The following is a 16,195-nucleotide window of genomic DNA, read 5'->3' as shown; positions in this document are numbered from 1 at the left end:
AAGGAGTCGAGCGTAGCTGATTGCTTTGCACTAGAAAAGGCTGAGGGTGAGTAGAGACAGAGAAAAGCATTAGAAGCAAGACAGACAAGACCCGGTCCAGTGTGAGTCTGGACGACTTTAGGTAGTTGGAGGTGGGGAATGATTTGAAGTGAGCCGGCAAGAGTAAGATTTGTGTGTGTGTATGTGAGTGTGTAAAGAGAGAAAAACAGGGAGAGGAGGGCATTTTAGAAAGTTCTACTGCATGCTCTAAATGGAATCACTCTATAACATTCTTTTGAAAGACTTCAGTAAAGATTTCTAATCTATTACTTTATCATTTGTTGAACTGGTGCTTCCTGGACTATGGGGCTTGAGGTGTGGCCACGTGGAGATTGATTTTATAGGAGTGACAGTAGAAATACTACATTTAAAACAGGCCATCACCTCAATTTGGCAGAGTTAATAAATCTTAAATGAGAGGGATGAGAGGTTGTCTTCTAAAAACATATGAGATCTCCTTAGAGGTTGACACCTCCAAAAATAGATATTCAGGGGTGTTGAGGTTCAATGACATAGTATAAGGCCTAAAGGACATAGTAGAAAAGGCTCAGTCTCTGGAGTTGGGCAAACCAGGGTCCACATATCAACTCTGCCTCTTATTTACTGGAAAGCTGGTAACTTATTCCTTTGCACCTTTGTTTCCTGAGATACATAAAGATACAGCAATAACTACGTTGCAGGGCAATTGTAAAGATTAAGGATGATTCAGCACTGTACCTGGTACGTGCTAGGTATTTACGATTGGTGATTGGTATTGGTTATATGATGGTTATCATGGTCACTTACACCTCTGGCCTCCCTCTTTGCCTGCTCTGCCTCCCTCCTGGCCTCAAATGTTAACTTTAACTGGAAGAGAAACAGAGGCAGAGAGCAGAACTTGGACCAGCTTCTTCTGAGGACGCTTATAAGCAAGCCAGCCTGTTGAAGGGAGGGGAAATGCTTGAGAAATTCTAAAGGCAGTTGTAGAATATGAACCTTAAACATCAGACCCTGCTGGAGATGAGCTAAGGCACACAGAGGCTAACCTCCAGGTAGGATTTGCAGGAAACCAGTCCTTGGCAGGCAGACACCCAAAACACCTGGGACTTAAATTTATGGTGTTGTCATCTTCCTAAAATTATTAAGTTTGGGTAAGGGCTTTTCACAACTGCTACTCAGTTTTCAACAGCTTTGTGTGTTTACCTTTTGTCCAGAACAATATTTTTCATCTTCTCATAATGTGGAAATCTCTACTGCCTTTTCTTCTTTTCCCCTGCTCTGACCTCCCTCAGATGATGAAACATCAACTGTTCGGTATCAGTTTCATAAAATAAAGCAGATACCCTTTGAAAGCTTCCTAAAGTGCACAGCGTTTATGGAAACTTACATTTTTTTATCCATTTCAGGAAGCTCAGCTCTAAGTATATTTAAAATCTTATCTTTTGATTAAAGAAAAATACATCCTTCTTCTAAAAAAAAGTTTTTGAGTGGGATAGGGTAACTAAATCATAGGATAATTCTACTAGTCCCACGTCCGCTGTATCCTACTGAACTTCAGCTAGAGTCAAATGTCTATCATTCATGAGGCAAAGAGATGTTTCATGACGTGAAGCCTTTCACAGAGCTTGGGAAGATATTTTGAAGGTAGTGGCCAAAATGCAGGTAGTGGGGAGCAGGGGGCGGGCAGAGATGAACTAAAAGAGCAAGGCTTTGCTTTCCCCTCTTTCTCACAAGAGGGGAAAATAATCTGTCATTTACATGTATTCCATTTTCAACTGGAAGCTTTTATGAGTGACACAACCAAGGAGGGTAGCCTGGGCTCTGGATCCATCTCAGCATTTACTCTTTGTGTGATCTCGGGCAAATAGTTCCCCTTTAGAGACCCACATGTCCTCGTCTGTAACACAAATATCTCAAGCTGCCCCTCCAGCTGTAAAATTCTCTTTTCCTCAGATCGCTTTCACCCTCATGGATTCACATGCAAGATCAAGCAAATCATGACAGCTCTAGAAAGGTTCAGCACCCGAGAGCAGAATCCCCAAATACCATCTCTTTCCGATTACACTTCACACGTGCGTACACACACACACACACATATACAATGGCTGTTATAATAAAATCTGGGCAAGAGAAAGCTTCATCCCTAAGTTCCCATTGTTAGCAAGGATTTCATACATTTGTGTCTCTCGCACAAAGCCTATTTCTGGGATGAAAGAGAATTTCGCACAATCTCTAATGACCATTAAATTGTGTTTCGGGATGTGGCTTGATTGTGCAATCCTAACAAACTGGCAGATTAAAGGGCAGCATTTTTAAACGTCTTCGGTATGCCAAGACCTAAATTTGAGGTCTTTCTCTCTGGCAATAGCTAACTGTATCACTAACACCTAAAAAAGAATGTGAGCATCTGCAGGCGGTCACCACGCGGCTTCACATGTCAGCAATCGCCACAGAAGAAACCCAGACCCGGATCCAGGGTCTTTGCATTCTTGCCAGGAAATCATTTTCAACTACTTTGTTTTAACACCTTCACCCCTGAATTCTTTGGAACCACAGCTCAACCCAGGGGCTAAAATACACCTATTCATGCCTTTGTAAATCTACACATGTTTATAATTTGGGGTTGCGATGTGAAAACACACTTCTCTATTTATCTTCAAGTCAAGCAGCTAGGCCATCTTCATGGATGCATCTCAACACCAGGCCATTAAGACACACACGCATGGGTTCCAGGCATGAAAAACCCTCTGGCCACATTTTTTAGGTCTCCATGACCCCTGCTACTGAGGACTTCTAGATCCCTAGATGGTCAGGGACCTGTCAACCCCCTGACAAGGTTCAAACCAGCCCAGAGGTCTGTAGGTGCACTTGAGGGGCTCTGTGGGCTCTTTCCTGACTGTCACAAATAAAAGAGGAAGAAAATGCCATGTGAAGAATACACTCACATGAAAGACTGAATCGTTGCTGACCCAAGTTGGTCTCTGCCAGCTTCAAATCTACTGCTTACTCAATTCCCCACCCCAGCCCCTCAAGGAAAGATAAGAGAACTAATGCCTTTTAATCTCCAACTCTTTATATTGCAAATTTTCAAGCCTACCAAAAAGTTGCAAGAACGGTACCATGAAAACTGTATACCCTTTCTCTAGATCCAACATTTTGCCACACTTCCCTTCCTCTTTTCCTTCCTTTTAGTCTCTCTCTCTCCAGTGTTTGTGTATATAAAATTATACATTACAGACCAGACTCCTGTTTGCTGAACAATGTGAGGATTAATATACACACTGTGACACTTCATCTCTAAATAGGCCAGCTTATGCACCTCCTAACATCAAGAGTATCCCCCTTTGTACACAACTATCTTTGATAATATAGTTATCACATGCAGGAAGTTCAAGACTGAGAGAATATTATTATCTAATATTCAATCTGCACTCAAATTCCTCCAGTTGTCCCAATAATGTCTATCATAGTTGCTCCTTCTCAATCAAGGATCACACGTCCTTTGGCATAATCTCCTTAATCACCTTTCATCTGTAACCATTTTTCTAGCCTTTTGGGGAGGGGAGGTGTCTTCATGGTATGTCCCCTCATATTGGACTTGTCTGATTGTTCCCTCAGAGTTGGAGTCAGGCCAAATATTTTGGCGGACATTCTATCAAGGTGATGCTGTGACTTCTTAGTGCATCACTAAGACACCTTCCATTGTTTGTACCCATTATCCATATTGGTAACTTTGATCATGGACAATTAACTGTTTAAAGCTACAATGTCTTAACATAAATACTAAACCATTTACACACCTTCTATTTCAAATTGTTAACAAAAGTTACTCAAACTCTTACTCCCCAAAGCATATTTCAACAGAACTATCTTTTATCTCTCTAATACATTGTCATTTTTCCTAAACTAAGAAACGCTAACTGCATTCTATGATAAAAGATCATATGTAACATTACAGGCTTGCAAAAGGAAGTAGTTTTTCACTGCGTCTTGATAAATAAATGAGATTGTGTCAAGAGTCCAGGGGGAAAGCATTATATTCACAAGAAGTATCATGAGCAAAGGCATTATACATGAGAGTGAATAATGTTTGAGGAACTGTGGGTTGACTGTAATAATCCAGGCAAGAGATGAGGCCTACTCTAGGTCTTGTCTAGGGCCCAAGGAGATGCAGACAAGCAGACAGATTGAGGAAAGTTGCCAAATTCTAAGAACTGAACTGAGGCAACTGTACATCTATGATGCCTTTATTGGCACTGGGAAATCGGTAGGTGGGAGTGGTCATTTAAGTCTAATTTGAATATGTTAAGTTGTAGTCTGGTAGGACATTGATGTGGAGCTGTCCAATAAACAGAATAAAAGGTCTGGAATTCAGAAGAAAAAAATGTGGTGAGCAATGATGATTTGGGTCGGCGCTATGAAGAGTTGGAGTCATGGAGATAGACAAGAACATGAGTATAGAAAGAGATCAGACAATAGATTTGAAGAGAGAATCTAGAAGAATATTAACAGAATGGGGGAATGGAGGAGAGAAGGGTGGTCATTTTGTTTCTTGCCAGGACCCGAACAACTGTACTAGATTTTGGCAATGTTGTTTTGAAGGTAATTGTAGGAGAGGAAAAGCATTTGACGAGATTTATAGTTTCAGGAATCATTAATGAATGGGTAGCAATTAACTACACTTAGATAAGCATTTTCAGGGGGACTGAGGGTAACTCTGTTGTGTGTGTTTCCAACATCACCACGCAATTAACTCAATTCTGATACTAGGTACCTGGAGATCATGTCAGATCCCACAGGTTAAGGGCTCAGTCCCATGAGACTTGCTTCCCTCCCTACTTCAGATAGCAATCCCAAGCCAGGCTGTCACCTGTGCTTCTGACCAATGGGCTGTAAATCTGAGGTTCCCATGACCTCCTCCTTGGGCTTGATTAATTTGCTAGAGTGGCTCACAGAACTCAGAGAAACATGGACTGATATTTACCAGTTTATTATAAAAAGGATATTATAAAGGATACAGATGAATAGCCACATGAAAAAGTATATAGGGCAAAGTATGTGAGAAAGGGCAGAGAACTCCCATGCTTCTGGGACCGCCACTGTCCCCAAATCTCCGCAGGTTCAGCAACCTAGAAGCTCTCCAGGCCCCCGTCCTTTTGGGTTTTTATGGAGGCTCCATTGGCCACTGGCGATTGAACTCAATTTCCAGCCCTCTCCCTTCCCTGAAGTTTGGGGGTGGTGCTGAAAGTTCCAACCCTCTAATCACGTGGTTGGTTCCCCTGGCAACCAACCGCCCCCAACCTTGGGGCTTTCCAAAAGTCACCTCATTAACAAAAAGTCAGGTGTGGTTGAAAGGGGCTTGTTATGAAAAATAAGACACTCCTTCACACTTTACGGAACTGGAGCAATTTCAGGAACCAATGACAAAAGACCAAAGATGACTACAAAGATGTGCCCATGGCTCTTATTGCTTAGGAAATTCCGAGGGTTTTAGGAGCACTGTGCTAGAAATGGACAAAGACCAAATATATATTTCTTATTACAACGACCACAATAGCAAACTGGTAAAGAAGATGTAAGCGATAAAGAATGAAGGTAAGTGAGGAAGTGTTATTTGGAAAAGGGCAAGAAAGAGGCAAAATGATGGAAAGGACAAAGTGGAAAGGTAACTCAAATGGAAAAGAAAAGAAGAGAAATAAAAGTCATGGATAGCAATGGAAAGAAAGCACCCAGGGCCCCTTGTTTTCTTGAATCAAATTCCTGCCTACTCTAAAGCAGAGGCAATATGTAAAGAATAACATTTGAGCCATGATAAGAAATGCTATAAAGATCAATGCACATGTCCTAAACCTATAATTTTACTGGAATTATTTATGGTTCACATTTGAATTAAAGTTTCAAAATCCTTTTCTCCTTTTCTGGACTCTGGGCCGCTTGCTTCTGTTTACATAGATTTTAATGAGACCTCCCTTGGCTTCATGCTGTGCGTTTCGTTCCTATAACATTAAATCCCAGAGTCCAACAGTCAGGAGAGGCTACAGGCTGGAGGCCAAACAGATATTTGTCAGCATCATTAAGACTGTGACCTTAACATTTGGAAGAAATGGACTTCATAAAACTTCTAAAATTATATATGTACACATTACTATATATAATATATAATATGGATATATAGATTATTTATTTTATAAAATGATTCAAATCCATTCCTTCCAAATTTATCTATCTATCCATCTGTTAACTTACTTGGCTACATGATTCTGACAAACATTAGAAGGATTTTTGATGAGTAATTACCACCTTACTACTAACCAGTATGGGAAATAAAATGCATCCACAGAAATAGCAATTCTTAGGATTAAAAAAAATCCACTTTTTTCAACTTGCTGAAACCATGTAACCCTATTACCATAACCCTCACAGTTCTCAAACACAATCTCTTTTGGGGGGGGGGTACGTCTAATTTCAATTAGTCATCCTGATATGGCTAAGAAACTTTCTGACAACACTCAGTAAGGTCTATGTAGGAGCCTGCCTAAATTCTTGACATTTTTCTAATTGTTTTCTGCCAAACCACATGCAGAGAAGGAGGTCACACTAGAAACAGTCAGTGAGTCCTTACCGGGCCACATACATCCTTAGTTTTTTGTGCACACGTATATGTGTGCACGTTCCTTCCAGAACTAAGCTATGTTCGTCTTCTTGATCTTCCACTTCCCCCCTTTTTACATAAAAGGCAACATCAACTAAATAATTAACATGAGTTGCCAGTAATTATGAAATGTATCAACGCATTAAAAAATTCAGTTCCTGACCGCATGTGAACCCATAAGGTTTGTCTGTTTAAACGGATAGGTTCAGAAGGGCAGGGGCTTTTCTGAAACAAGTCTCCAGATGACATAAGGATCACCTTAGTGTCCATTATGTCTTCAGAAGAGTTGGTCTCCAAATGTGGTATTTAAGCACAAGTAGATTTTAAGGCTGAAAATGGCAATTTATGATGGAAGTGCTGCTTGTAAATCATGAAATTCTCTTTCTCTCCCTCCTCTCCCCTCCCTTCCTGGGGAATGCAGTGAAAAACTGAAATGAGAAAACCATAATTACAATCACATTCCTCCCCTGGGGTCAACCTAATTATCAGCCTCTCACCCCAAAACAAATTCACCTCTTTAAGAAAGACAGTCCTTATCACTCATGGGAAAGATACAAACAAAGATTAAGATGCCATTTAGGCATAACTGCGATCTTTCATTTTTAAGTGACCTCTCAGTTTAATGGATTCAATGCATCCTCATTCAAGTGGAATATATATTGCAGGGGAGAACTCTAATAAATGGCACTGTCATGACCCTTAGGTTAGAGCAAAGGAATATTGGAAAATAAATCTTAATTCTGGATACTCACCAATCCCGCAATGGGGGTAGGCAATCTATTGATCTTTTTAACAAGTCCTGGCTTTATAGCATTCAGCAACCTGTCATGAAAAAGGCAGAATGTCAAGTGAGACATAAAGCAAGATGGATCACGCAAATCACCTTTATCCGGGGCTACAGCTAAATTGCTGAATAGCAAAAGCAGTGAATTTAAAGCATGTAGTAAATCTCAATCATCTATGAGCCTTTGCACATACAAGTGGAGAGCTTTGCCAACATCAAGTTTGTCCTAGCAGGTGAAGTTTTAGAACTTAGAAATGCTGGGAGAGAAGGGATGGAGACAGGGAGGTGCGTCAAGGGGAAGGACACGGATATGAGCTGGATCGAGGTCAGGAGGGAACTGTCTAGGCCTGGAGCCAGCTATTACTACAGGCAAGGCCTGTTCCCAATTCTCCTGGCCAAAGCAGGGGTCTCTCCAGGAATGCATGAAGTTCAGAGACCAACATCTGTCTTTGCAAATAATTTGCCAAGACTAATTCCACCTCCAGACCCCTTTTGCTCATTGAGAGTGGCTTGTTAAATGTGGGTGATCGTCACTTAAAAAAGGGAAGAATATGGTTAGCGAGAGGTTAACCAAGCATATCTTAAAGATTCTAAATAAGGCTCACCACAATTCCCTAGGTACAGGAGATATGTGAGCGCAACATCTTGGGGGTAAAGGTTGAAATCACGTAAAAATGGTAATATAAGCAAAGGAATGCAAGAAAAAAACACAACCAACTATAACTCCTTGTCTTCAGGAAATAGTTCAGAGTGAAAAGAAACAAGGAAGGCAATCTGTAAAAGGAAAATAGGGTTGGCATCAGGGTGATGTGGTGGAAGTCGCATTTGCAAACTAGGTTATTCAGAAAGGAATAATGGAAGGTAAGGGGTTGCAGAAGGGAAGCATTTATTCCCATATTCGGGAATTAGAGAGGAAAGGCCATCAGGTACCTTAACTCAGGATGCAGTGCAAAGAGAAACCTAGGGCAGGAGTTTATTATAACTCGGGGTTCAGCAAACTATGATCCATGGGCCAAATAGGGCCCAGTGCCTGTTTTTGTAAATAAAGTTTTACTGGAGCACGCCATACCCATTCATTTATGGACCCTCTACTGCTGCTTTTGTGGCAGCAGAGTTGAGTTACTATGACAGAACATATGGCCCACAACGCATACAATTTTTACTATTTGGCTCTTTACAGAATAAGTTTGCCAACTTCTGTTAGAGTTCATGGAGTCCAGGGGCGCCTGGGTGGCACAGCGGTTAAGCGTCTGCCTTCGGCTCAGGGCGTGATCCCGGCGTTCTGGGATCGAGCCCCACATCAGGCTCCTCCGCTATGAGCCTGCTTCTTCCTCTCCCACTCCCCCTGCTTGTGTTCCCTCTCTCGCTGGTTGTCTCTATCTCTGTCGAATAAATAAATAAAATCTTAAAAAAAAAAAAAGAGTTCATGGAGTCCAAAATTACAGAAAATTCTGAAGAACCTATGCTTGATGGATCTCTACAAATCGGTAACAAAAGATTCATTGAAATAGTTTGGTAATTAGTCCTGAGTTCAGCTTCTAGTTGACTTTGACACACCGTGTATTCATGAATTCAGAACCATCGCCCCACTGGTTATGACAGCCAGGACACTGGTTTTGCACCAAGGATCAATCGTCTGTTCTGGGTAACTTTCACTGCAATTCCAACACACTCCCACCAACAGGTATCACTCAGAGGAGACACGCACCTCTTTGCCCACTGAGAGCCAAGACGGCACTCTTTTCATGAACCCACTTAGTTTTCACCAGGAACCTAATCTTTTTCAAAAAGCACTTCTTTATCACTTATTTTGGAATTACTGGTTTTTCAAGTCGGAAGACAACTTGTTCTCTCCTCATTTTACAGCTTAGAAAATTGAAGCCTGATGATGATGAATGACTAACTTCTCCAGAGCTGATCAGTGGTATAATCAGACCCAGCATCCAAGTTTCCTGGATCAGCACGCTCTCTTGGGCAGTGTTAATGTCCCATATCTTCTGCTTTAAAATAAGCAGACAGATATGATGTCTCCAAAGTCAAGTTTTTAAATATATGAATGCTTAGGATATGTTACTTGTTTCACTAGTTCTTAACAGTGTCATTTTAAACTGGATTTTAAAATAGTATCTGTGCACCATATTGAGAATTCAAAAGGATTCAAAAGACATAAGTCTCATTGTAACCCCAGTCCCCCAGGGCCCCAGACTATTCCCTGAGGGTAACATTTAAGACCTTCCAAAGAAAAGATATAAAGATACATGTAATTTTTTTAAAAGGACAGCTGGAGCATATCCTAAGCAGTGCCCTACACCTTGTGTTGCCGCTCACCATTATTACTTGGAGGCTGAACAACGTGCCTTGGAGAGTGTGCCTCACTGATACATGTGGACCTCCGTCCTTTTTAACAGCTGTGGACTGCAGACTGATATGGAGCTGGCAGGGGGCTGAGAGCATTGGCTCTGGAGTCCAACCTACTGAATCCAAAGCCCAGTTCCACCAACCACTGGGGGTATTACTTAGGGCAAGCCCCTTAACTTCAGCCTTGACTGTAATATAAAAATAAAATGGTACCACCTGCATAGGCATCACTGAGGCTTCAATGTGACAATATACGTAAGGGGCTAGCATAGAGCCTGGTGTGTAATAAGTTCTCTATAAATGTTTCTCTACATTTGCATGTAAGCATTTATTTTATGCTAATTCAATGCATCACATTTTAGATCAAACACTTTCTCTAATACTTTTCAATTTTCTAATGAAATAGAATACCATTGCTAGCAGATCCCCAAGCTTTGTTGCTAAGTAGCTAAAGCAGAAAGAATAACAAACACCCTATTAAAGAATTTATAAACTAAGAATCCTCCTTTAAAAGGCATCTTTGTATTAATAAGTTTTGTAGTGATACTCCACCAAGTCCTCTTTTATCCAGGCTTAGGTTTTTTTAAACAGTCTTAAATACTTCACTACAGTCATCCTTTGCAGAATTAGATGGCAGAAATCTTTCCTATCACATGGTGCTTTTCAAAAACAACTACGATGCTGGACCTTAATTAAAAGAGCAGCAAAGAAACTATATCTGTGAAAATGTTTAACCACAAATTAAAAATAAAAAGCCAAAGTGATCTTAAGTAATTGGAATACTTTCAAGATCAAGGCAGCTGTATGTTTCTTTGTTTGTTTTTTTTTTTTTGTATAAACATCGCTCCAGGCCCGCACGCAGTTTACAGTACACGACAATAAAAGATTACACTGAATTGACATTGAGGGAATGCCCAACACCTGCCTATTTTGTATTTTGCATTAAACTGAGGACATTTCTTGCACATCTTAGGAGACAGATGAGAAGTTAAAAAACATAGCTATGGGTAAGAGTCAAGCGTATTCACTTGCAATTTTACTAAAAACCCCTATCATCTTCCTATGTAAATTAAAATACGAACATTTTCAAAAAGTACTTATTAATGACATGCTTTAGAGCGATGATGTTATTTTACATTCATGAACCTTCTGAGATGCACTGACTCCAACTACCCTGTCCTGTAGAGACAGGTCATGTATTCAGTCCACCATTTTTGTAATAAGAAAGACAGCCCCAGACAGATGGGAAGACCTCCCTCAGAGACACGCACAGCTGGTTCGCCGCGCAGCCAAGACAGCCTTCACGTCCTAGGCTGGTCATTTTATACCGAAACTTAGTGCTTTAGAAAGTCCAGCTTCAGTGTGTGCCATCAAAGTACAACACACACACACACACACACACACACACAGAGAATAAACCTTTAACACTTGGTGAATAGGAAAGTGTAGTGAAGTTGGAATAAGGAGTCTAGGTTTTAAGAGCTAAACTCAACACTCATTAGCCATGGGCCACTGGGAAGTCACTTGAGCAAAGTCTCCGTTTTCCCTTGATGGGGATTCCCAAAATGGGGATTTTGAAAACCTCACCTTCCATCCAGGACTGTGGTGGGGAGCCAACGGGACAATGTGTGTTCTAGCATTTGGTAAATGGAAATGTGCCTGTTCATACCCACATGGCCTATGAAGCATACCCTTTTCAGCTAAGTAAATTCAGGTCATTTTAATTTCGACTTTTCCATTAGCCAGCTGCCAAAGACTAAGATAAACTTTCCTTATTTTCTTTTTCTGGCTACCTTTGGACAAAAATCTCACATTTATGAATCAAGTCAACAAATGTGTATAGCTTGCCTAATACATGTATGATAAGAAATGACTAGAAACAAGAAGGTAAGTCATGATCTGGGATAATCCTCAATTATGAAAAAGATAATGACATTAAAGGCAAGCAAAAATACATGTGTTTCTTATATGATAGAAATCAAATGGTGTCTACTAAACTCATTCTAAATCTGAAACACACTGTGACCTATTTCAGGGAAGGCTATCCCATATGTTCCTTCACGTACTCAGCCAATAATTATGGAGCATGCATGATGTTCTGGCCTGAAGCTGGGTACAGGGATACAAAGGAAGACAAGATAGACCCCAGGTTGCTCCCTCATGGGGCATGCTCACTAACAGAGTTAAAACCCACAGGAAGACCAGAATTGTGAGCATATGTAGTTCACTGTCACACCACCTAATGCACGGGCCATCTTGAGTTTTTGAGAAGACTGATTAAAGACACGCTCCGCACAGATTCTATGGAATACAGTTCTTTAAAGATTAAAGATTTGATTCCTTAAAGAAACAACTGTTGAGACACCTAGGGATGATGCTGATGTTCTGATTAGACCACAGGCTGCATTTATTAACTCTTGGTAACACCTAATACCCAGCTTGTGGTAACCTCTCAACCACTGTTTAATGATCATAAAATACAAACCGAGGAAATGTGTTTCTATCTGCGACTAAAAAGAAAAATCTCAAATCTCTATTCTGGGATGGAGAGTTTCTGGTTCATTCTGATTCTTTCAGCAGCCAATATAATAGCTCTGCAAGGGGCACAGCACTGAGGATATACCTACAAAGGATACGTTACAAGACCAGCCAGACATTAGGAATTAAACCAATGAGAAGTTTGTTATTGAACTGTGACAGAAACATTAAAGGCAAAATTTTAAAAGGACTGCAAAATTCAGCTTACTCTACAAGTCATTCGATTCATGAATTCAAGTTTAATAATGATCCTAGAGTTTGGGGGAGAGCAGAGGAGATATCTAGACCTTGAGCTCAGGGTTGGAAGTTCATGTTTAATCTCCTGGGAAATCACTTTATTCTTTGCAACAAGAGATTACATCACCGTCTCATTAGCTTGGTTTGTACAGCTGCAATAGGCAGCTATGATCACAAAATTACCTACTTTGTGTCCCTTCTAATTTGGTTCCATAGTGTTTTTCTACGTGGTTTCCTTGATCACTTTCTGGGTTTGACTATGTACCCTGAATGAAGGTATATGCACTTTCATTTAATCTAACATGGCAACTGTTTTTGAACCTAAGCATGAGATCAATTCAACCTTGACCATAAATCTGTTACAGATGTCATTTTTTAAGATTTCTCTTTAGACTTGTTTCAGCAAAAGGACGAACGTTAATAAGCCTTCTGAGGTCAAGAAAAATGGACTAAAATGTAGGGAAAAGTGAAACCTGAACCAAACAAGAATTTCATATGAACACAACAGTGATGGAATGTAAACTGCCATCATTAATATCTACCAAATCTTTGAGGGGTGCTATGCATTACCCAGAACGTGTGAACTGTAGGTCTATTTAAGCCACCTGCCCTGCACATACTCAAAGAAGAGATCATAAGAGCTTTAAAGTTCTTTGTCTTGGAATTCCAAGAAGCTGGGACTGACTGTGAATTGCAGGGCTCAGCAGTGACACGGCTCCTGTGACAGAGACAACCCACCAAACTCATCTCTTTTCCCTCCTGAGCACACATTTCCCACCCTGGCTTCATTTCCCACCCTCCTTGGCAATTTTCAGAGTTATATATGGCCAATGGGGTGTAGGCAGAGTAGTGCATATCACACCCAGGTCTGCCCCTAAAACTTCTCCCAAGTAACTCTCCACTCTCCCTTTCCTTCTGCACTTACAGGTTAGATGTTGACACGAAGGATGACCTGAGGGAGAAGTCATGTGTTGAGGACAGAGTCTCTACCAGCTGGGATCCTTGAACCACTGCCTGAAGCAAAGTCACCTCCACTCTTCCCTGCTGCCAAAATTGAGCTACACAAGAGTGAGAAGTACATTTCCATTGTACTGAATCACTGAGATGAAGGTGCCTAGCATTACCTTAACTATCACAGTTTTCCAGAAGGTCTTCCTCCAGTAAAAAGGGGCCCCACTTTGCTCAAACTGTACCCAAGAAAATCCTGTCCTAAAATGCAAAATCGAACACCTGGACACATCCTTTCCCCTAGGGCTTGCTGGGAAGGCAGCTAGAAGGGCATGAGCTAAACTTTGAGACACTATAAACAAATGGACCCATTTTTACTTTCCCACATTTGCTAGGGAAAAACTCTTCTTACATATCACTCCTGTGCTCGATGCTAAAACACCAACACTAATGAAATCATCTGTAAGCACGGAAGAGAACCTCCTGAATTATCTGAGTATCTTGGATTCCTTCTGATTCATTTTCAGCCTCTATCACAGTCCAACCTTTGCATGGCCATTCCTGCCATCTGAAAACTACGGGGTTTGGGGACTAGAGGAGGCGGAAAAACCAATAAATCAATCTAGATAAGAAAACTGCAACCAGGCACACGTCTGAGGTCAGAGTTTGCAAGTGGCAGTTAGGATTATAAACTCGAGTTTCTAAATCTGGGAAAAGGGCTTTCCTATGCTGCTCTACTTTCTGCATTTCAATAATCTCCAGCTGCCAGTCTCACCACCTAAGTCAATCTGCCCACCACCTCCAAACTAACCCCCCTTCTAAATCATGCCTTTGGCCATGCTGCTTCCCTCCCTCGGTGATTTCTAGGCTCCCAAGTGCCCACAGGATGCCCCTCCAAATGCCTTCACCTGGTAATGAAGCTCCTTACCCCTCAAACTGCCTTCCCCACTGTGCCTCCCACTCAAGATCCTCCCAGATTTTATAAGGCACAAGTTTAAGACGACATGTGTGATCAACGAACTGTGAAAGCTGGCAATACATGAACAGCATTTAGTATAACCAAATAAAATGGAGACTAAAGTTACCCTGACAGAGGCAATGATACGTGTAATCGTGAGTGTGCTATGTAGTAATTATGGATAAATGATAGTAATTAGTATTTCTTTTGCATAACTAAAACCTGGTATTGCTGGGTTTACTGTCAGGAGGGTGGAAAGAAAACTGGGAACATGAAATTGCTGTGATTTTTCTCTGAAAGCTTCTGTAGCCAGACTTGAGCAAGATAAACAGCCAGCCCTTGCTCTCCACACTTCTTTAGAAAGAAGGGCTCAGAACCAAGAGTTACGGGATTGGCACTCAAAATTCTAAGAGTCATAATAGCCTCCAGAGACAAAAAGACACGGGTTCAAATCCCAACTCTGCAACTCACTAGGCGAGCTATTTAAGTATTCAGTATCTATGAGCCTCAATTTCCTCCTCTGTAAAATGGGGAAAATAATACCTGTTAGCCATGGCATGAGAGTGTGAAATAATGTGTATAATACACTTGGCACAGGCCTCGTGTATAGTACACACTTGATAAATGGCAGTTGCTATTACCATCTCCAAGCAGGTTTTGACCCCAGCCCTCCCCAGAGATGGAAATCTGATACGTCAGTCATTGCTCACCTCTCCTCCCAAGCTTCCTGCCTGTGGCTAGAGCGAGGCTAGAGTTGGGAGAGATGAAAGGACAGAAGTGAGGAATGAGCTAATGTGAGTCCTTTTGGAGGGCAGGCCTACGCGGGCGTAGTCTCTAGAGCTGGGGACGGGGAGGGAGGAAGGGAGGATGCCGACAAGTGAAAGGCAGTAAGACACTCCAAGGACAAGCTCCGTGACACGGCAGCTGTCGCCACAGACAGCTGCCACTAGCCCTGTTTCCCTGCCAAGTTCTGGTATCCTTTAACTGTCACTCCTATCTCCCTACCTCTCTTGCCATCCCAGGAGTGTTGGGGAAAAGCCAAGAGCTGAAGAGGCCCTTTCCCATCCGATAAAGGGGAGGTCAGGTCCTAATAAAGCTAGTTCGAATTCTGAATCGATTTCCTATTCATTCCACACACTGGTATGAAACGTTTACCCCACACCAGGTGCTGGGCTAAGACCAGATGCCCCCAGGGACTGGGTTCTACAGTGGGACGGTCACTATCTCAGACATGCTATGAGTCACATAAGACCGTGAAGAACACTAGTTCTACAGGGAAACTTCCATGTTCTACACGGTGACTTGGAAGAGAACTTTGGAAACACAGGCTATATGTTGTAGTTGTAAACTAAGGATGGACAGAGCAAGACAAGTGTAGGGAACACCTCTGCTTCTCCTTAGGAGGCAAAGCATTTTATTCAAATATGTGTTTGGTGCACAGCAGAAAGCCATCAAACGTCGCCACTGTTACCAGATGTAATTTCCTAAAAAACAAACATAACCCCACTGCTCCTTTGTACAGACTATGCTGGCTGCCTATTGCTTGCTGGATGCTATTGAAACTCCTTAACACGCTATCCTTGGTCTTTTGAAAACTGACCTGATACCTGCCCTTCATCTTCAGTCTGCCCCATCTTGAACTTGTCCTAGTCTCTGGCCACAATTTCCCCCGAGTACTCAAAGCCCCTTCATGTTGCTGAGC

General features: G+C 41.6%; 1 protein-coding gene across 28 annotated transcripts in view; it reads right to left on the bottom strand.

Moving 5' to 3' along the window:
- LIMCH1 (LIM and calponin homology domains 1) overlaps positions 1–16,195 on the bottom strand; it is a 320,176-nt gene that overhangs the window by 163,764 nt on the left and 140,217 nt on the right. For all 28 annotated transcript variants that reach the window (XM_026508806.4, XM_048212070.2, XM_048212069.2 and 25 more), the window contains one exon: positions 7,423–7,492. In XM_026508806.4, the coding sequence (XP_026364591.3) occupies positions 7,423–7,492 (70 nt within the window). The remainder of the gene's footprint in view (positions 1–7,422; positions 7,493–16,195) is intronic.

Source organism: Ursus arctos, unplaced genomic scaffold, assembly GCF_023065955.2.
Source record: "Ursus arctos isolate Adak ecotype North America unplaced genomic scaffold, UrsArc2.0 scaffold_9, whole genome shotgun sequence".
Lineage (NCBI taxonomy): Eukaryota > Metazoa > Chordata > Mammalia > Carnivora > Ursidae > Ursus > Ursus arctos.
Note: the sequence above shows the minus strand (reverse complement) of the source record. Positions and strands in the feature narration are given on the sequence as shown.